At 40.4% G+C, this 23,042-nt stretch overlaps 1 protein-coding gene across 1 annotated transcript; it reads right to left on the reverse strand.

Moving 5' to 3' along the window:
• Positions 1 to 7,045: 7,045 nt before the first annotated feature.
• rnd3a (Rho family GTPase 3a) lies at positions 7,046 to 21,974 on the reverse strand. The gene is made up of 5 exons (XM_085397610.1): positions 21,685 to 21,974; positions 21,290 to 21,377; positions 11,719 to 11,828; positions 10,440 to 10,574; positions 7,046 to 10,265 (listed from the first exon to the last, which is right to left on the reverse strand). Exons 1-5 carry the CDS (start codon positions 21,832 to 21,834, stop codon positions 10,017 to 10,019), a joined length of 732 nt encoding a protein of 243 aa, XP_085253736.1. The 5' UTR covers positions 21,835 to 21,974; the 3' UTR covers positions 7,046 to 10,016.
• Positions 21,975 to 23,042: the final 1,068 nt, after the last annotated feature.

The following is a 23,042-nucleotide window of genomic DNA, read 5'->3' on the forward strand; positions in this document are numbered from 1 at the left end:
TATTTGTTTGTTTGTTTGTTTTCTCTGTGTATACAAACTCTCTCCACCTCCTCAAACCGAGGCTTCAGTAGAGTATTCCACACCAGTGGGTAGCATATTACATTTTTGATGGATAATCAGAAACACCATAGCTCAGTGAAATAATGCTAATAGTAATAATCATCACTAAAGATGAATAATTTTTGGAAAGACTCCTGTTCTCATTTCCATTAGAGATAAATAGAACAAACAGGATAAATAAACTATCAGTTAGCATTATAAATTTGGCATAATGACTACACAGGAATAAAAAGCTTTGCTGTTTTTAAAATCTGCCCACCTACATCTGTCAAGCTCACCAGTTAAGACCATTTAACAATGAGATTTGGGAACAGAGCTAAGCTCATCTTCCTGCTTTTTATTCACTGTACAGACTTCATTTAGATTTTATTTGTCAGCAAAAAACATCAGATAAATTAATTTCCTGTAATGTATCATCAAACAGAATGAATGTTAACACAGAGGTCAAATCAACATTTTTTATAACCTTAGCAGTACGTCGGTCCCCTCTTAAAACGTTGCCAAGAAGGTTTAAATCTCACATCAATGCATCTTACTTGGAAAGATCTTTCATCAAAGCAGCCATCAGGAGCACAGTTGTGTGTCTTTCATCTCTGGCATTTATTTCTCACCTGACAAGCCCGTTTTCCTGTCACTGACAAACTAATACATCTTAGTCCTCATGCATATGATGAAGTCACTGCATGATATATAGGCTTGCTATGTGAGGAAAAGCAGTTTGCATGCTTGACGGTCTCTGGGAATTTACCACGGGCCCTACATGGCTGCCTGCTTCCAGTAATACATTAGCTTTTCAAGCAGACGAGTCAGTGCAGTCTGACTCACAGAGACGTTTTTGTTTCTTACTGTTACAAAAACCCGCTTTCACAGGAGTGTCAAGACAGTCAAGGACTCAAGTCAAAGTTATTTTTCTGAACCAAGACTGTTGTCAAATTGAAAGAGATTTATGTTAACACTTATGAGTAAATACTGAACTATTCTAAATTGTTTTTGTCTTTTTACTTATTTTATATGCTGATGGAGAACTGACTTGTTTATGTGTGAACCCACACAAACACAGGGACAACATGCAAACTCCACACAGAAATGCCCCGGCCAGATGGTGGGGATAAACTCAGGACTTTCTTCCTGTGAGGCAACAGTGCTAACTGCCACCACCAAGCTAACTTGGTGTTGTAGCTTAAACTGTGCAGTTCAGTTCCAACCGTTTACATACGACTTATTTTATGCTGTAACAAGCACATGCTTTATCATGTACACTTTCTCTTGAATTGGCTGCAGATGATATTCTTAGTGTTCTTAGTATTCCCTTATTGTATAACTAGCTGTATGGCTTACACTACCCACAGCTCGTGACCATAGGTGAGGGTAGGGACGTAGATCGACTGGTAAATTGAGTAATATTATTAGAAAACACTGCATGCATTTTAATTTCTATGCAGATGACACGCAGCTTTATTTATCCATGAAGTCAGATGATACATAAAACACTATTTCTAAAATTGGAAATATCCTGTATAAGAGTCATGCTGAAAAACGAGTTTTTTATTCATTTATAACTTATAGACTGGACCACTTTGCTCTTAGTCTGCAAGCTTACTTGTGGTTCCAAGAGTTTTCAAAGGTAGAATGAGAGCCAGAGCAGGTTAACCCCTAAGCCTTCTCTCTAGGAGTAGAGTAGGGTCTTGCAGGTTCTTTATCTTACCTGGGTGGTATACAAATAAAATGTAATTGAGTTGAATTAAACAACACAGACAGTAAAAAGATGGACATAACCACAACATCATCCACTGGTTAGGAATGTCATATTATAAAGCCTCATGTTGAGAGCTTTGTCACAAAGGAGGGGCCTTTCTGAGTGTAGATTAGTAGCTAGGGTATTTGATTAAATGGTAAAAGGCCTGTATTTGTATAGCGCTTTACTTAGTTCCTAAGGACCCCAAAGCGCTTTACACTACATTCAGTCATCCACCCATTCACACACTGGTGATGGCAGTGTGTGAATGGTGACAGCCGCCCCAGGGCCAGGGCGCACTGACAGAGGCGAGGCTGCCGGACACTGGCTCCACCGGGCCCTCTGACCACCACCAGTAGGCAACGGATGAAGTGTCTTGCCCAAGGACACAACGACCGAGACTGTCGGAGCCGGGGCTCAAACTGGCAACCTTCCAATTACAAGACGAACTGCCAACTCTTGAGCCACGATCGCCCCCTTTAACTCCCCCGATTATCTCATATTGCATCAAGTTGTCTCGAATACCAGTGGATACTGAGATTAAATTATAGTTGGCAATCATATAACAGTCTATCATGGATAAAAAGAAAGCATTGTAATGCTACATCATTGTGCACCTAAGGAATTTTAACAGAAATTCCAAAAATTAGATGAGATTACAAAACACAACAAATTTTCAGAAGAGTGAATTACTCAATCAACACAGGCTGTATAGAAATGATCCATTATTCTTTTTTTAGTCCTGTTTGGAATGTCATCAGTAAATATAACACGCTACAATGTAGTGTAGAGAAGCTGTTAGCTACATGCACAGGGCATCATGTCTCGTGACCTGCTTAATCAGAGAGAAAAAGAGCCAATGTGCTTTTCTTGCCTGGTGAGCATAATACCTCATAGATGTTTGACAAAGAGGTGTCAGAAGAAAAGGTTTCCAAAATGGCAATTTGTTGTATCTATGAACTTAAAGGTGGCGCTAACGTTTTGCTGTTTGTCTATGTAACAAAGATAAGTACAAAAGCCAGAGCGCAATATTGCAGCAGCAGCACAAAATGTATCAAGTGTTTCCTTGTGAGCTTGCTGTAAAGCAAAGATGGCGGCTCAAGTGGTCGGTGGCTCTATCCCATCTCGAAGTGTCCTTGGACAAGATACTGAGTCCTGTGCTGCACCCAATGCATCCATGTGAATGAGGGCTAGACTATAGGACAAGTGACTTATTTGAATGAAAATCTACACATCCCCCGTTTATCTGACCAAATGATTTTTTTATTTTTTTTAGGGGGCAGGGTTGGAGGTCTACAGGGATTTCCTTACTTTATTTGTATATAAGATATAAATAATCCATTACATGCTGAGACTACGGCCAGGTTCGTGGACTTTTTGATAATTTCAACAGCTCTGTCTAAATATTCAAATTGAGCTGCATCAGTTTTCTCTGTAGAAAGAAAAGGATTGAGGTGGTGCAGGTTCTCCACCCAAAGTTACCTCAGACCTCTCTGTCATTTAATTTCCTTTTGATTAAAGATTACTCTTCTCCCTAAACAACCTGAATAGAGGGCAGAGTAAAGTTTAACAGTAAGCACTCATAAATCCCCAGAAGAAAGGATGTATATTTATACTTTCCAAGAGATTTGAATCCCAGTCTTTCTGTACGTTTCACATATGAGAGACAGCAAACAAAAGCTTAAAGCCACCTTCACATTTCAGCTGCAACGCTCCGAGTGGAGGAAATGAGCAGGCCTTACACAAGCTGCACCTGTACAAACAAGACAACCGATCACAGGTGTGCCTTTTGTCCAGGCCTGAAATAATGTAGCAAAACATTTATTTGTACGGAAATGGCGGTACATTAAAGACCACTCTTATAATACACAAGATATGGAAGCTTGTCGTCTGTGTGCAGTGCCTTGTCAAATATTTACACGCCACTCCCGACGCACCTACCGAAAGAGACAAAAGTAAAAAGCCTGTTGCTGTTTTGTTCTCAAGGAAGATTGCCAATCAACCCAGACAGCAGGAAAAAGTGCGCACCATTTTCAGGATGAAAATGCCCCAGGTGAGTAAATTTAAATGTGGGTCATCACATAGAAAAAGGAAAACAAACCCAAAAACAAATGCTACCAACCACAAATGTAAACTTTGTAAAGTCGCATACATTACAATGTCTAATAGCTTAATAATTAAAATTATTATAGATTCAATTCCAAATTTTGAGATTTATTGACTTTTTAAAGTACAAAATGATTGAATATATCAATAGAAGAGATAAACATATGATTTGTGAACAGGTACAGTCATTTCATGCTCCTTCAGATAGCTGTGGTATCTGTTTACATATAAACACTCAGATGGAGCTGGAATGAAGGGACACCTATGGAGGGGGGCCTCCATAGGTGTCCGCATCTGATTTTGGTATAAAGTGTGTTTTTACTATGCCAGATTCCCCTCTGCTTGCATAACATCTTTGGTTTACTGTCAAAACAGTGTGTCTGAGTATGTGAAAATGAGAATGATTGCATGGGCATCACAGTGAAGCTGCTGTATCTAGGAATAAATGTTTAAGAAACAGCAATCAAGCAACTGTGTACCAGAAAACTCTAAAACTATTTACAGAAAACCTGATTCTGATTAGAATTTGTCCCCTGCTGACTAATCCCTTGAAATGGGGTCAAGTTTCTGCCACATTGGTCATACTTTCACATGCATTTTGGGAAGGGTTGGAGTATGGGGGGATCGTAACAGTCTGGTTGCAGAACAATAAGCTGGTTATCTTTCAGTTCAGTTCAGTTCAGTTCATTTTTATTTCAAACATTTCAAACATGTGCCTTCACAATCATTACAAAATATCATTCCATTATTTGTTTGAAAAGGAGTAGGCTGAAGTATTTACTTATTTGTCCCTACCCCCTCAAGTTTTACCTCTCATTCATTTAATTTTTTTTTTGTCTTAAATTAAACAAACAACATATGAAACATATAAACATATGAAGTAAAACAAAACATAACATACATAAATCAAAAACAAGAAATTAGCAAGCCCCACCACAGTATAGTTTCTTTCATATGAAAAATACAGAATGTGTATATTTGCAGATACACAAGTTATGGAAAAACAAAAAAACAAAACAAAACAAAAAAACAAAAAAACAACCAAAAAAGAACCGCAACACCATTACCAGCAACATTACCATCCTGGGTTAACCCCATTTTCTTCATTCTTATACTTATTTAAAATTAGGTTTTTATATTTTACTTTAAACTGTTTTATGTTTTGACTGTCTTTTATTTCTTCTGTTAGACTGTTCCATAATTTAACTCCTGAAATTGAGATTGACATAGTTCTTAAAGTTGTTCTAGCACTTTGTATTTTTAAATTCCATTTCCCTCTTAAGTTATACCCACCTTCTCTTTCTATGAACAATTTACAGATTTCTTTGGGAAGCAATTTATTTCTGACTTTATACATTATTTGCGCTGTTTTAAGCTTCACCAAGTCTTGGAATTTAATAGCTTGCATTTTGACAAAGAGTGCATTTGTATGGTCCCTGTACCCTACATTATTTATTAATCTAATGGCCCTTTTCTGTATTATAGTTATTGTTTGTGTGTTACTTTTGTATGTGTTTCCCCAGACCTCTACACAGTAGCTCATATATGGCAGTAGTAAAGCACAGTATAAAATGTGCAGTGCTTTCTGATCCAACATATGCTTTGCTTTTCCCAGGACGGCAATGCCCCGTGCCAATTTCCCCCGAACATAAGTAATGTGTGGCTTCCAACAGAGCTTGTGGTCAATGATCACCCCAAGAAATTTTATTTCATTTACTCTTTCTAAATATACATTGTCAACACATATTTCTACTTCGATGTTTTTCTTTTGGTTTCCAAACAACATAAATTTGGTTTTATCGAGATTCAATGATAATTTATTTATATCAAACCACTTCTTTAATATCGTTAATTCCTGTGTGATCATTTCCAAAACCTGTGGCAATTCCCCACCTGCACACAGTATATTTGTGTCATCTGCAAATATTACAAACTTTAAAATCTCCGATACTCTGCAGATATCATTTAAGTACATAATAAACATTTTTGGACCCAGTACTGAACCTTGAGGTACTCCACAAGCTATATCCATCAAATTAGATTTATATTCATTTATTTGTACATATTGTTGCCTATTCCCTACATAGCTTTTTAACCATTCCAAAACCACTCCCCTAAACCCGTACTTTTCCAGTTTTTTTAATAGAATTTCATGATTAACAGTATCAAACGCCTTCTTTAGATCTAAGAAAACTCCGAGCGCATACCTCTTATTATCCATACATTCCGTTATCTTTTCCATTAGATCTATCAGTGCCAAAGCTGTTGATCTGTTGTTTCTGAACCCATACTGACTATCTGTCATTAATTCATATTTTTCCACAAAACTGTCAAATCTTTTTATGAAGAGTTTTTCCAGTATCTTAGAGAACTGGGAGAGTATTGACACTGGTCTATAGTTTGTAAAATGATGTCTTTCACCGGTTTTGTAAATGGGAATAACTTTAGCAACTTTCATTTTTTGTGGAAAAACTCCTTTTTGAAACGACAAGTTGAATATATATTTTAATGGTTTTACGATACCATCAATAACTGTCTTTACCGTTACCATATCAATATCATTCCAGTCTGTACTGGTTTTGTTCTTAAGTCCTCTAACCATGTCATAAATCTCTTTCTCTTCCACTGCTCTTAAAAACATTGAGCTACTATTCCTTTCAATATTTTCACCAGTGTCCCTTTCTATTCCATCAACCTTTATTTCTTCTGCCAGTTTAATGTATGAGATTTGGATTTTTGATGGGAGAGTAAATAAATGACTGTACAGAATCTCTCTTAACAAGCACAATAGCTGAAGCCACCTTTTTAGGTTCTTTGAATGGATTTCTAGCACACTTCATGCCTCGAAGCACATTGCTCTCTTACAGAAGCATAAATGAGGTTGTCCCATAGATGCATTGGAGTTTGTAGATGTTGTTTCTATTGGAATTGTCAGTGTAGCCATGAGGCATCTAGTCTGCTGGAAATCTAAAGCAAAAGAGGATCTAAATCAGAGCTTCCCTTTGTGAACTCAAAGCACAATAAATCTTATAATGTCTGCATGGCATAATTTAACAGTACGTGACCATCCATGAAGGATAATCAAACTACATACTGAACTTATGAACTGAGATCTCTTTCTTCCCTTAATGAACACAAACACACTTCTCTTCAGTTTTATTGGCATTTATTCTAAAGGGAAAAATATAGAATTCAATAAATATTATGGCAACAACATTGACAAAGACATTTTGAAGGTGACATCAACATTCAAGAAAACGTGTGTATACACCGGAAAGAAAGGATTGGGAAAAGAAAATAGGGACACGGGCGCTGAGCTGACAAATGTGACAGCACTGGCATTTGAACAAGCTAATTGAGAAACTGATGGTCACATTAAAAGTGCATCAATACCGTTGATATTTAAACAGCTGCGTCATTGCACTGTTGTTTGAGAGGAAGGAAAAAACACTAGTTCAAAAACACTTGTTTCTCAAGACTAATTTTGAAATTGACACAAATCTCTTACATTATGTGACATTACTGCGGAGGTCATGATACTCAAACACTGAAATGACCCAAGGAAGAAAAAAAAATACAATCATCCTTTCCGAGTTAAGGTCTGGTCACAGCTTAAAGTCGAACAGCAAAATTCATCTCCAGAGGTTTGCGAAACGTGCAGTGCAGTGAGGGCTAGCAAGCTAACTGCTAAGTGGACTAGTTAAAAAAAAAAAAAAAAAAAAAAACATGTAATCTGTATTGTGGCATTTATGGTATTCCAAATATCTGATAATCTCTTCTTTTAATACTGAAGAGGGCAAAGTCCTTCTAATTACAGTGAATGTATGTTTCTGCATTAAATCTGCGCCATAAGTATGATGTAACTCTTCTAAAGCCCTACGTGATAAACTGAAGTGCAGAAATGTACTAAAAATGTAACCTACACATTGAGTCAACATAGCCCACACAGGTACAAATGGTGGCAATACCATCTGTCACTAGCATAGGCTACATGGTAGACTCAGCATGTAAGTCTAAATTGAGCTTTAGCAAGTTTACCACATATCAGCAAAGTTCTTCATCCTTTGGTTGTCTTGCTCGTTTATTCAGTGACCAATACAGTAATCCAGTTTGCAGATATTTACCGTATGAGACAAAAACTGTTCCTGTCATGGGATGGTTCATTCCTGCAGAGGTTTTCGTAGTCTAGCTAATCGACCACAGCTTCCTCCAATTTGGACATTTAGGGTAAGTTATTGTTGATCTTCTTCTGTTTGAATCCTCTTTTAATGTGCTGTGATTCGTGACGCAAAGATTCCAGCCTGTTAAAATCGAGGGGATCCTCCAGAAGATGAGAAAGTAAGCCAAATACCAAAAACTCCAGTTTTTCTAATGTCACTTGGGGCTAGCTCCAAAAGCAAGTCCATCCCCAGAGACTCCTATATTAAAATGCCTATATTTACAGCATTTATTAAACAAAAAAATAATAATATCTGCAGGCTGGTACAGGAAACAGTTTGAACCTTGATGACACCTCTTAACAGTTTTTATAACTCGTCCACCTGCATTCTTCTTAGTAGCCAGCAAAGGAAAAACTTCTCTGGCTGCAAAAACACACTGGTTGTAGGTCTAAGGTGAAACGGCTCTCAGCTCCTTTGTTCTGTGACGACCTTCTGATTTTATATGCTCAATTGCTAGAATTGGTTCATAATGAGAAAGAATTGTAATGATCCTCATTATAGAATGAAGGATATAGCTAACTACAACTGTTAGCTAGTTCACTAGCTAACAACCTGTAAATATACAGTCTCCATGGTCTCCATTGGTATCTCAGTCATATCTGCCTCTTGCGCTTCAAATCTAATTTCAAATCACCAAGATGGCAGCCGACTAGCTTACTAATCAGTAGGTGAAATCACACTTGCTACATCTATCTTTTATCTGTGGTTTGCTTCTGTTAATCCAAGTTACGTATCTGGATGCGAATATATCTTCATCCAGCTCAGATCTGGGAGCAAAATTCTAGTATTTTATCAGTCAATTGACATTTGTGTATTATATTCAAATGGAGCTAGCTAACAAAGCTCGTTAGCATTAAGTCACAACTTCATCTTCTTGTCCAAAATGTAACTTTTCGTTCAAAAAAACCCAACATGGTTGTGGCTAGCATTAGGGTTGTGGATAAGTCACAGTGGCTATGTCCATATTTCATATACAGTGTTCTATTTTTGGTTGCTAATTTTTGTTAAGCTAAAGCTCACTGGACCCATTTAGGGCCCAACAAAAGGGTTAAAGTACACCATTTCTGTTTTTGGAGAAAATAAAAGGCTAACCTGCACTGTTGCAGTGTGCATTTGTTTTCATGAGTCTATCCATAGTTGCTGATGTAAGAGAATGTAGTATTGGTTCAATCTCATCAGGATGAAAATAAAGCAATGACACAGTTATACACCAATGACTTCACATTACACCGACAACATATCAGAGACAGGGGACACTCAGCTTCATGTTTCCATTGAAAGAAATTAAGAAATTCTTCTAATCTGTTCTGCACACAGACTAACAGTTACAGGAGTAGAGGTGGGAGTGAATCAGTTTCAAACCACAGTGACGAGTTCTTGTATAAGCCCTCCGAGGAAGAAGTCTTTGATCCAGCACAAACAACAGCAGTTCCTCTTTATTTCCTCCCCCTGAGGCAGCACCCCCCTACCTACCACCCCATTGCCGGCTCTCGCTCTTATTCAGGAGACCACATGTTCCTACGCATCTTTTTATAAATGAGCATTTCCTAATGACATCATTCCCCCTGCTCATTTCCTGTTAGCATGGAAAGCCTTGACTGCATCCGCTTTGTCCTCCCAGAGGAAGCAGGTCACATCCCCAGGCAGGTGATAGATAGCTTCCTCTTTTGGTGGGGCAGGGGTGGGGGCCGCGTTGAGTGGGATGCTTACTATGCATTGAGTTTTCATTGGTGCAGAGTATTCCAGTAACATGTACATGAATTAAGCTTATAGAACCCCTTTCCAGACAAATAAGGGGTCTTTAGCATGCAGGAGGGAGCATTGCCCCATAACTTCCTGCTTGCACTGTGCTCTGTCCTCATTCTCCTCAGTCTGATCTGATTTGGTCGGTGCAATCACATGACCGAGCAACTTTTGGCTTTGTCCTTCCGGAGGTCCGAGGCCACGGCCGCCAGGTCAGGTCTACCAGGCATGTGTGAAATCCTCTTGCTAGCACGGGCGGTCTTGCTGCGTTTGACGTTTTTGTTGTTTTTGTTGATGCAGGCCAGCGTGGCCACATGGAAAATGTCTCTGACGCTGTTTTCTGACTGCTGGGCCGAGCACTCGATGTAGGGCGCCGAGATCTGCTTGGCCATGCTGGAACCCTAAGAAGGAAAACGTTCAGGCTTACTGAGATTCTGTTTTTTGTAAAGAGCTTGCGTCAATAACGAAAGGATTTGCACACTTTCACAGGGGTCAATTAAACATGGCAATGACCTGATTAGAGTCAGGAAATTGGAACCATCTACCATTTCAAAATGTTCTTTTAATCTACAAACCTGGTCGTAAGAAACTGGCGCTTGTCGATGGTTGGAAAGCTCCACAAGTGTGCTCAGATCGGTGCGCAGGTCCGACTTGCAGCCGACTAACAGCATCTTGGTGTTGGGACAAAACTCCTGGATCTCACCTTTCCACTGTGAAGAAAGACAAAATAGCCTCAATCATTCAGGAGTTCTGACATAAAAATAAAGTAAATTTTGTGTTTTAAAACAATGTTTTTCTTGTGAGTGTGTTCAAATGTTTGTTGCTGTAATAAAGAATTTGATGAAATCCCCCCCTCACCTGCCCTTTAAGTACAAAGGTTAAAGCTGCCACTTCCTGAAGCCCCTCATTTCTTTGAACCCTAGAAAGGAACTAGAAGTAATCTCCATGTTTCCTCCCTGACAACAATAAACGCTCTGTGATCAATGGCATTTCTCTTGGGGCTTTAATCTGAGGCTAATGTGCCTCAGGGCTGGCTGTCTGGCTGGTCAGGGGATCAAGTTCATTGACATCTGAGGAGGAAGTTTGTTTGTAAAATGTGTCTGAACAACCTAAAAGCCTAAACCGAGGTTAAGTCTCATGTAGACGTTCATCGTCTGAAATGCATTCTTCGACTAGCACAGCTTTAAGCACTTTAAACTTCAGTTCAAGCTTAGCAATTAGCTGTATATGACGTGTTCCCAATTACTCACGACAGGTTCAATTACAGTGTGCAACACAAGACAACAAATGGTTAGATAACTAATGTTACCCATCAAAGCGGCAGACTGAAAGGGACAAAAAATCTCAGTGCATCTGAGGTCATCTCTGTTCCTAATGAGCAAGACAAAACTGTTTCTGTCTCGACCGCTAATTCTGGTAAACGTGAGTTGCTTTGAAAAAACATTCCAGGTCGGCAGAAAGCAGCGCAAAAACAGGAAATGCCTTGCAAAAATAGGAGCACATGCCAGGTGGGTTTTAATGTGGGAAGATAATGACTTTTACATTTTGTAGTTTCTCCACCAGTCAGATGACTGACACCACCTGTGTTGCTTGATGTACAGCACACGTTTGGACATGTGAGAATCAGCCAGTGACACGTCCAGCCACTGCAGGGTTTTGACCTGACACTGAAGTCACATTACAGCTATACGACTTCACATGACTGAGATCACAGAAAAAAGAAATGACTGCAGACCTTTGATCCAGGCCTCTGTCACCAGTTCAGACAAAAATCAAAGTACTTGAGTGGAATGTTTAAAAATAGAGCTTAAAGACGTGTTTCCTGCATGGATTTGCCCGAGAGGAGCAACAAACCTTTTTCATTACGCTGTCGAGCGTTTCTGGGCGGCTGATGTCGAAACAGATGAGCACAGCATCGGAGTCGGGATAGGACAGGGGCCTCACGTTGTCATAGTATGGAGATCCTAAAACAAAGGAAAACAAGAAACTTGAACTGTATTCACACACTGTTGCGCAAGGACAAAACTGCTGTATGCATAACTGTGCGAGCACCCTCTTTTGTTCCAACAGACAGCAAAGAAACACGTGGCCAGCTCAGGCTAAGAAATGTTCCTGATTTAATTTGCAGTTTTGCTATTATTGGATAATCTTCGCAGGGATCCAGCTCAAGGGACATCAGAAGAAACTTGAGGTGTTCTTATTTAAAACTTTATAGATTTCATTTTTTATTGGAAGACCTGAAATATGTCTAGCATTGAAGGCTTTTGCTTAAACAAATGAAATAACAGTATTCGAGTGAGGGGCAGGATCAAAGTCTGTTTCAAGAAAGCACAAGGAAGACCAAATTATCACTTGAGCACTACAGATAGTTATTCTCATACGTCATGATTGCAGCTCAGCCATAATCCATGGCAACTAGGCGAGAAAAACAAATAGTGCCGCATCAGTAGAAAAAATGTGCTGACTACAACAAGATCGTTTACTGAAACAGAAAATCTCTCTGAAGGAATAGAACTTCAGAGCGAGGAAATGACTCCCTCCTCAAATTGAAACCATGTGCAAGGGCGACGCCCTTGCACATGGGGGGAGGGGAGCTTGCCGTCATGTCAAGGTGAGTCAAGATCACATGGCAAGCAAGAAGTGACCACACACACAAGCAGCTGCCAAGAATCTGGGGAATTTTGTTTTTGGTAACTTTAGGTTCCCTTGGGAAGTCTTTTATAAACACGGCTGCAGAGAAAATTCTGGAATGCACTGGTTCACACACACACACACACACACACACACACACACACACACACACACACACACACACACACACACACACACACACACACACACACACACAGTGCTGGTGTTCCTAATCTAAACAGTCTGGATGGGAGATGACATCGTTTTAAACAATGCTTCCAGGCCTGGGCCCCACACAACAAAGCACGACTAAAGTGTGTGTACAGACATCTCAAATATCCATGTCCACAATGTTCCACTCCATGTATATGCAGGAGATCCCAGTTATTATATAGAATTACACAAGAATTAATATTGCATGTAATTCAACACTTGGCATGAAAAATTGCACATTAAGCTTTGCTAATGGCAGAACTGCTTTTCATTTAGCAATGTTTACAAAAAAATGATCTTAGCCAACATATACACATTTTATTACACTAAAAATTACATTAAAGTGTAAACTAACACAATAATTTTACAGACTGAGGAGAAAAGCTGCTGAGACATTGCACTTCATTATTTTGCATTTTCTGTCATTAGCTGTCAGTCATTAACAACTGCTAAATGTTTTAATTCCTTTCAATTGTTAGCAAGAATTGCTAGCAGTTCTTGCTAATTTGCTTTATGAATAGCAAGTTTTCACAGTTGAAATATTCATAAGCAAGTTATCTGGGCCACCAAAGGGCCGTCATTCATTGCAGTATGTGGGCCATCTGTAGGTGATGTGCAGCCACAGGCCAGTTGTAGACACACTGCTGGCCCAGAACAGTTTCAGCTCTGGCCCCAGATGTCAGCCTAATGTGTACCTTAATCAAGCCATGCAATGACAACATGTGCCAGAACATGCAAAACAGTGCAAAAGTAACATGCCGAAACTCTGTTCAGACAGTGAATGGACTGATTTTTATATAGCGCTTTTCTACTCTCCCAGTTTACTCAAAGTGCTCTATACAACATGCCACATTCACCCACTTTCGCTTAACTGAACGCTTCAAATCATTCATACACATTCTCACTCTTGACATGCAGACTGGAGGAGCCAGGGATCGAACCACTAACCTTCCGATCAGTTTGTAACCTGCTCTACCACCTGAGATATGGCATGCCATTGCATAAACAGTGGCGTCATTGCCAGACCTGGCACACATCTGGTTGATATACACTCTGCCAAAACACCAGTCAGTCCGAAGTGCCAGCTTGATTCTAGATCTGGGCCAGACCTGTTTTCTGTAGGCCTGGGCCACATAAACCAAGCCACAATCAAGCCAGAAATGGCATGCCATCACATAGACAGTGCCATCTATGCCAGGCCTGGATGACATACGTCTTATCATGTCAGAAGTCAGCCAGCAGTGCCGACTTGATACCAGATCCTGGCCAGACCTGCTTGATGTGTGGGCACTAACACACACACAGACACAGTTACTTTACCAACTGACCCCTGAGCTCCTAAGTGTCCCTCAAACCTCATTCAGGGATCCACTCCTCATTTCTGAGGACAGAAAGTGCACATTCCCTTGGTTTCCTTCCATAAAAGGTATTTACATCCATGTCCTCTAACTATGAGTAGATTGTAAAGTAAAAAAAAAAACATTGACTATTATCATATATAAATGCACACAAACACATCTCTACACACATATGCAAATGCATTATATTGCCTGAAACAAAAAAGAAAAAATATCAGGCTTACTGCGCAGTGTTGCCTTGAGGCAACGAATGAAAATTAAGTTTTACTGTATAAATAAATTGAAAAAAGTAGAACAAACAAATATGCTTCTTAACATATTCATGCACATACAAGTATTTTTAATATACATTTATTTCACTATAAACATGTAAAATAGTGATCTTTATCTTGCCTCCTAATGGAGAGGTCTCTCATGTACTGCAGCTTGCAGAAAGGGGTCCTGCCCCCCCCAAATGAAAGTCACACCACCTTCAACTCATCGTTTTATTGGAAAGAGATGTGCCTGGTAGCATTATTTCCGAAAAAAAAACGTTTTTCTTTTTTGAAGGGCCAGTGTAAGGCATGAAAATGTGGTTTGTTGCCTCAGGGCAACGCTATGCAGTAGAGGGTTAACAAGTCTGGGACCTGTCTTGACCTTTGTGGACACTCCCGGTGAGATCATGGCTTGTTTTGGGTCAATTGGTAGTTGTCAATCACAAGTCGTTAGCCAATAAGCATGTGGTTTCTCAGTCAGAGCCACCTTTCTTGTCGCATCCAGTGTCATGTCGAGGTAGCCACATGTGTTTTCAGGATAGGTTTTTTTTGCAGTAGATTTATCACCCTCATCGGTATATTGTGTGTATCCGTTCAACTCCTTAACAGTTGTGGTGGACTTCCCAAGAAGGCGGTCGCCTTTCCCAAACATGGGACAAACGAAGTATTTCCAGTCTTAACAGTAAAATCCACAGTATCACCATTACAAAAGTTCAACTTCACGAGCTAACTTATACAGTCTGATATATTGGCTCAAAAAGGATTATGATTATGATCTTGGCCTATCAAAGACGTGTCTGCATTGATGCATATAACCTGAATTTTTTTGCTCCCTATTAATCTGTACCTGCTCCTAAAATCTAGTGTTGGAATGAACTGAATAAATTATTTTGATGTCTTGATCTAAACAGTGTAGTTTGGATGGGAACTCTGAGTGTTTTGGAAAGCAGCCCGATAGGTGATACCGCCTAAACAAAAGGCCAGATGCTGAACTGTTATCAAGGGAGCACAGCAAATACAAGGCGAGGAGGAAGGTGGTATCCCCCACAAGACCACAAGAATTTATTTCTTTCATGACCGTCTCGCAATCGATCATGACCACAATGGGCTGTTCGATTGTTTTTATTCCAGAGCTCGTAGCCTGGAACAAATCAGTGGAAAAATAAAACCTTGCGACTAAAAGGGCATGCTGTAGAATCGGTTGACATTTCACAATGAATAGACTGTTTTTATTAACCTAATGAGAGGAAATGCGTATCTGAGCTGCAGTGTGAAGTTGCTGTGTTATTATGTCTGCACATATTTCTGTGAATTTACCTGCACGTTAGTGCATTTATAGCAATAAATCCAACGTAAATCCACTGCAATTTCAACATGGTGCATTTAAAATTCGACCCTCTATGGAAGCGTTTTGCTAATAACTTTTAATAGCAGATGTTTCCTTCTTTGTTAGCTGTTTAGAGTCGTTACTGCGTTAGCTCTGCATCTGAGACCAGCCTCTGCTTTAAGGTCATCTTCCTGCCAAATGGAAAGATAAGAGGAAATCCCACAGCTAACACACACACAAAGACCTGGTAACTGTCATCTAATTAGCTCCTGTCATTGTTCTCCCACAGGATCTCTAAATCTGGAAGAAAGACACACACCCTGTCCTCCCTTATTCTGTCCTTTCGATATGTCCTCCATCCTCTCTCGCCTCCTATTAACCATAGCCTGTCTTGTGTCTTGCTGTTGGGCACAATGACATAAGCGGAAACTGTAGAATGCCACTAAATGCTCACTGTTGTTGTGATCAAGAAATAAATAAATGCAATGCAATTAATGCAATGAATCTACATGAAATAATGTGGAAAACACATTCTGGTCTATTCATGCAATCTCAAAATATTCCATAATGTTAAACACATACAACTTCACACAATAACAGCTTTTGCTTTATCTCACACAAGCACATGCAGACCTGAGGTAAGCCAGCTGTGGCTGACAGTCTACAGTCTGGATGTATAGCAACAGATCTGCAGGCCTGCTGGTTTACTGCATAGCTAACATAGCTGAGCAGAACGGAGCTGCTGGGCGGTGAGCTTGTGTGTGCATAAATACATAAAAAGAGGCATTAGGCCTTTGGGGGACACCTGTGGAAACAACAGATGTTGACAGGCACGTCTAGAAATACAGCACTATCAAGTTTATACGGCTCGCCTGCCAAGCACACGCACTACAATTTGCACTTATACACTTATGACTATCTGCTGTAGTTGCTGTGGTTACCATGATATTTGTTTGTGTAAATCTAAAATCTGGACATGAAGGATTAATAAAGTAACCTTTGGTATCACAAAATATGCTCAAATATAGCAGGTTAACAAAAGATATCTTTGGACGCAATTTAATAATTCAGTGTGTACTGTGTTAAATAGCCAAATCTAATATAGCAATACCATTGTAACATGTTGTGTTAACACATGTAAGTGGTAACTGGATGTACTGGTACTTATGGAGCACATTTATACTCAGTTTGAGCACTCAAAGCACTTTCTACTACGAGTCCCATAGCCTAGCACTTTTATCACACTCACACTGGATGTGTAGGGGGCAACCTGAGCCACTGTCGCCCCTGTTGTGCATGTGTGTTATGTTAAAGTTCACTATGATGCACTACAACATGCTCTAATACCTTAAAAAGTATATTATTGAAAGTTATGCAACATATAATAGGTGAGCAACCATTAAGATTTAGCATTATAAATGTGTGTCATGTGTCATAATACATACATAATACTTCAAGAAGCCTGGAGAACTATTCCTGAAGACTACTTAATTGAAAGACAAAAAAAACTTCCCAAATACTTCAGCAAATGTTGCCAATTTCCAATGAAATTGTAAAAACTGATTGTTTTCTTCCGTATATTGGATTTATATTTCTTCATGTTTCAATAAATATAAAGAAGCTAGAGGTGGCTCAAGATTACTGCTTGGTACTTTACACTATACTGTACCGTTTCAGTACATCACGGCACATTACGTTACACTAGGATCGATTGCAGTGTAGCTAAATTTGTTTAAGATACAATACTATCTTATGGCACTCCATGAGCCATGATAAAGTCTCGAAATCAGTAACTGAAGAAAGTCCACCAGAAGGGCTGAAAACAGGAAATCTATTTCCCTTCTCAAATTGTGTAATCCAGCTGAAAGAAACTTCCTGAAAAGACATTGAGATATGATAAACTTTACTTATACAAGCTTTCGAGAGGTTACTTTGGCCACAATAACAAAGTACAAATTGGGTAAGAGTCAAGAGTTGGGCCAAACAGGATGCTGGTGAAGCATTTAGGACAGTCAGATGTTTCTCAGTGATGGGCTGGCAGGACACATGCACGGGGAGCCAAGAATGCAAAGTGCTCAGTGTGAAGGCCGGACATGGATTTTAATGTCAGGTGTTTAAAAAAAAAAAAAAAAAAAGTCCTTCCATGACATTAGCAGACAGGAAGTCCATTAATCTCTACCAGGATCCCACTGCCCTTCAGTTCATACACTGCTTCACCATCACCATCCCATTGTCGGTCAGCAAATTCTACCGTGATTCGATTTCTCCCCTCTGGAAACGAGGTAAGGCTTTAGTGATCCACACCACTTCTCTTTCACTGGCTGAGGATCTGGGCCTGCTGGGTACAAAGGGGGTCTTTGTAGTGGAGGAAGTAGAAACCTTTAGTCTGAGGAATGCCAGACATGCGGCTCCAATTCGCTGAACCCAGAAATGTGATCCAATCCAACAATGGTTACAGACTGAAGAATCGGGGGGGGGAGTGTGTGTGTGTGTGTGTGTGTCACAGAGAGAGTAGCAGAGGAGCTTACTGAGTGCATGCAAAAGTCCCATAGTTAAGCTGTCCTGCACTACATGGGAAACAGGACATGTGATATGCTCTAGTAACTATAGAAGGGCAAGATGATCTGTCTGCTCTGACCAAGCTCTGCTTTATGCATCTTCCATTACAACTCCTTTATCTGTCTTTCTTCCCATTTTGCAAAGTGGGTCAACTTTGAATGTGCGCAGTAAACAAAAAAAAAAAACAACTAATTTTCCCCATATATATATATTCCCTGTGATAAATATTGTCAAATGAGATCCACTGGGTCTGATGTTTCCCATTGGGATTTCTAGAACTGGAAAAGTCTGAACTCCTCTAGTTCTTTTATTTTTCCTGTTAAGCTCGAAAACGTATTTGTTGTAGCTTTGGGAAATTGCCTAACAGTTGGAACAACTGTGCAAGACCAATTTCGGAAGTATGAAAATACTAAGCCGTTTCCTGCAGTTCAGTTCCAGCGTAAGTATATTATGAATATTTCAACTGTGAAAAGTGCAAAATCAGTTTAAAGCAATCTTCTGTGAGCCTCGGATTAGTACAGAAACGATTAGAAACGACAGCAGTTTTGAAGTTGCTTTCATCGACATTTTAATATAAACAAAGAGGTCATATGACCAAAGAAAGTCTCCGGTCTCCTTTAGCTCTACTACTTGGCCTTTTAGCATCTTTCAGCTTGTTGTTTTGGTCTAACTGCTCATAGCTTTACAGTCTTGGTCTTTCTTAATGACTGTTTCCAGGTGCAACGAGCAGCTGTTTTCAGAGAAAGGATACATTTTTAAAAACAACAAATGCCACAGCAGAGCAGATTGGCTAGCAGCTGGTGGTCACAGCAGGAGCTGATGGAGACCAAAACAGAGAGCGAATATAATGTATGTAGAAATGGGTCACCTAAACCAAAGCTCTGTGAATGTTTCGTTTTTTTGCTTGTTGTTCCAACACCAAGGAGTTAAAAATGAAACCCACTGAATAAGGGAAAAAAGTCGGAGCCATCATTTGTAAAAAGGGTAACTCCTACTTGGTGGTTGCTTTCCAAATCTAAGAATTTGATGCTTGAATTGGGGTTTTTTTTTAATGTTTTGTGGGGTTGGTGGATTTTCTGATTTGAAAAAAATAATCCATGCTCATTTCCACTCTGTAAAACGAGAAAAGACCTAAGGCATGCAGGTGCTGAGCCACGGGGGTTGCTCTGTTTACCCACACGGTTTTCCTATCCTCCTGTTTGACTCTCAAACAAGCACTTTTCCTGCTCATTCAGACACGGAGGCAGACAGGCAGACAACGTAAACCACTTCCCCTGTTGGTGAAAGAAGCATCAAAGGCTCGCGCCTTGGCCCCGGCGGACCTCACCCTGAGACTGGGGTGGCAATGCTAGAGCAGACAAGTAGGTTGGGGAGAGGGGGGCAAATGGAAGGCTGTATAACTGGCAGGAATTTACCTTAATGGGCCGAATTACTCCCTTCACCATCCCCTTTAAACACAAACACATAAACAGCAGGCTGCTCATTAGGCCACTCATCACTGCAGAACAAAGACCACCTCGGTGTGTGTGTGGAGGTGTGTGTTTGAGAGGGAGGGAGGGGAAGAGCGGGTGGCAGTCCACAATGTTTGTCTTCCTCCCTCCGTGTTGGTCTTTGTCAGAGTGCAGGCCTGGGTCTCACACACACACACACACACACACACCTCAGGAAATAAGGGATCAATTGGATTGGCTGTGGCAGATGGGGGTTTCAAAAAAAAAAAAAGGAGAAAAAAAAAAGGGACCAGTCAAGCTGAAAGCTGCATCAATTGGTCACTGTGTGTGTGTGTTCGTGTGCTGGGTGTGGGTTTGGAGTGAAGGTAGGGGTGGGTTGGTATAGGGGTATCTGGCACCTTCTAAAATCCAATGATCTAATAGGAAACCACCCCCAACCCTCCTTTTATGAAACAGAGAGAAAAAGAAAAATGGCTCCAGGCAGGCAGCCAACACAATTCAATAAAAGAAAATTCTCACTCGGGCCAGTTTTCATTTCTTCGCCTTTCCACATTTACACACAAAACTGGAGGGATGAAGGAATTTTCAATTTGATGTCCTTGTTTCACTTTCTTGTAGAGTTACTGAGGCGGCAAAGGAGCGCCACTCTGCAGATGCTTTTACTTTCATTTGCTCTGAAGTATAAAACAGCTCAGAAATCTGGATTTTAAGAAGCTGCTGTTGGATTTTCCGGTCTGACGTTTCAGAAAGAAAGAAAGATCTCAAGCTGACCTCGGTCTTCAAGTTACCCAAACGTCACTCAGGAATTCCAGGCCAGGGATTTTCCTCTCATTCCCACACAAACACCACATGCTCACACACATGAAACATACACCTCGCTGCTGTGCTATTCAGTGCTCAGGCAATGATCGATGGGAAAATGGATTTGTTTACGCACACGCACGATGCTGGTTTTCAGAGCCCAAACACAAAGTCTAACCCGCAGGAGATTAAAAAGAAAAAAAGCTGCTGAGCCAATGTTGCTCAACCTTCCCGAAAAGCACAGGAAGCAGGATGAATTTCAAAGTGTGTTCACCAGATGTATGAATATGAGCTTCGTTCAGCCTATCATTATGTTTCCTTTCCTGTTTCCACTTAAGCTTTGCTCAGCTGGGAGGAATTCATAAATCAGATCCATTCCACTGAGGCGTTCCTGCGCTCGAACTGAGCTACGAGGCTGAACGTTTCCATGTAGGTAAAAGGTAAGCCCCGATCTAATCTGAGGGGAAACGTGCGGTTTCGAGGAACAGCGACTCCAGACTATGGGAAAGGATTAACTGTGCTACATTGATTAAAATGGGTCAGAGATTAATTTCATTATTTGAGAAAAAACAAAGCTGCCCTGGGACTCTCCTGTCTCCTGATTTGGACATTCTGGGCTAAAACCTGTTATTTATTTATGACGCAGTCAAACATGGGTGAATTCTACCCCACAGAGTTAATAATAAACTAGCTCCATATCATTCAAATCAGCAACTGAGTGACTGATCACAGAGATGCATGTTAGAACATGTCCACACCACCGCCACAACTGACACAAGGTGACACTTGGAGCATGAGTCAGACAGAGAGGTTGTTGGAAGTGAGGATTACCTGAGGTGTCCCACAAACTGAGCTCGATCCTCTGCGTGTCGATTTCAAAGCTGGCTGTGTAGTTTTCAAACACAGTGGGGACGTAGCTCTGCAGGAAACATTTAGAAGAGGGGAGGTCAGGGAGGAAGCCTGCCAGGTTTTAAACTTTGAAGAAACTGAGCAACGTTAGATTTATTACCCTATTACCACGATCGTGTACTACAAAGGTGTTGGTACTACTACGTTTAGGTTTCAGATCCCAACACGTATCAAGCACTACAACATGAATGTCCTTCATCACTACTGGAACAATCCACGTGACACAGCCAGGTTCAGAAGAACAATGAGATGCGCTGGTCGTGGTATCAGTGTGTGTTATTAACATGCATCATGTCCAGCAGGCTGCAGGGTCTCACCTCAGGGAAGCAGTCTTTGGCGAACACGTGAAGCAGCGCAGTCTTCCCGCACTGGCTGTCCCCCACCACCACTATCTTACACTTCACACTCTGACTGGGATCCATGCTGGATTTCAGAGATAACTTCTGACACGAGCGTCTCTCCTTCATTGATTTGAATCGTTTTTAAAAATGAGTCCAATCCTGGGTGGGTGGGTGTGTGTGAACCGTCGAGAAGCAGCTGGTCTCGGTGCGTCCAAGCCTGCGCGCCTGCTCTCCTCCCCCGGTGTCTCCGCCTGCTCTGAGCCGGTAAATTCCATTTGCCTACATTTATAACGTCGCAGGAGCCAATGGCAGCAGCTCTCCGTCCGTCGGGATGAGGCACGTCCCTCCCTTCGTCCAGCGAGCCTCCACACAGACGCACGCCGGGCCAGGCACCGTGATGGCGCCCCCGTTTGGACTACACACAAACCTCAGCTTCAACATCAAAACAATAAAACACAAACTAAGATATTTTTTTAATCAGTAAAGTAAATCAGATTATAGTTTCCATTTGCCAGTTTTTTAGAGTGAATTGTGCGCAAAATTTAGACTTACAAGAAGAACAGCGCCAGTATAAGGCAATTCAAACTATTTATGTTGCCTTTCCTTTATATACTATAACATGATTTTATAAAATAGTGACTGGCCTGTCTTGAAACTATGAAATAGGAAATCTGCAACATAACAGCATAAAACTGTATTAAAGTTTTAAAATTGATGGAATACAGCAGATACATGCAAACATTTTATTTGCTATTTATTTGCCAATATACCAAATATAAGTCAACAAGGCCTGTGCTGATACTTACCCAGCACATCAATGCATCTATAAAATATAGATATTTATTATTTTTATAGCCACAGTTCAGCCGTTAAGTCCTTCAGCTGTGACTATGGAGTCAAGCAAGTAAATGTAGCCCAAATCAAGAAATGATCAGTGCTTGTAGGGCAGTCATGAAGATAGGTGTGCTTAGAGTTACCACTCAGTTATCCTTGTAACTAAACACGGGCAAGCAAAAATCAAAATAACCTTGCTGCTGCTGTAACTAGGTGGAATTAACCCTTTATCATCCAAGTCTCATACAGGCTTTTTGTCGCTAGCACAAATGATAATGGAGTTACTGTCATGAACAGCTGGGCTTCCATTTAAGCTTCAACAAAGAAGAAAAGAACAAGAGTAGAAGAAGAAGACAGATTAATATCAATAACATCTGTGTAATAAAACACAACCTTTGACCCTGCAGTTAAGGAACACGTCACAGTCATTCTATGATATACAATTCAATTCAATTCAATTCAATTTTATTTATATAGCGCCAAATCACAACATAAGTCGC

The sequence above is a fragment of the Rhamphochromis longiceps genome, linkage group LG23 (assembly GCF_057381845.1).
Source record: "Rhamphochromis longiceps isolate RC_006_pf linkage group LG23, R_longiceps_female_GT1.1, whole genome shotgun sequence".
Taxonomy (NCBI): Eukaryota; Metazoa; Chordata; class Actinopteri; order Cichliformes; family Cichlidae; genus Rhamphochromis; species Rhamphochromis longiceps.

Bases quoted from the DNA above. Each gene is read 5' to 3' on its own strand.
- rnd3a (XM_085397610.1), bottom strand. From the start codon at position 21,834: ATGAAGGAGAGACGCTCGTGTCAGAAGTTATCTCTGAAATCCAGCATG. The intron at 21,378-21,684 runs GTGAGACCCTGC...TGTTTCCTGCAG, and splicing joins CCAAAGACTGCTTCCCTGAG to AGCTACGTCCCCACTGTGTT. The intron at 11,829-21,289 runs GTAATCCTCACT...CCTTTGTTTTAG, and splicing joins CAGTTTGTGGGACACCTCAG to GATCTCCATACTATGACAAC.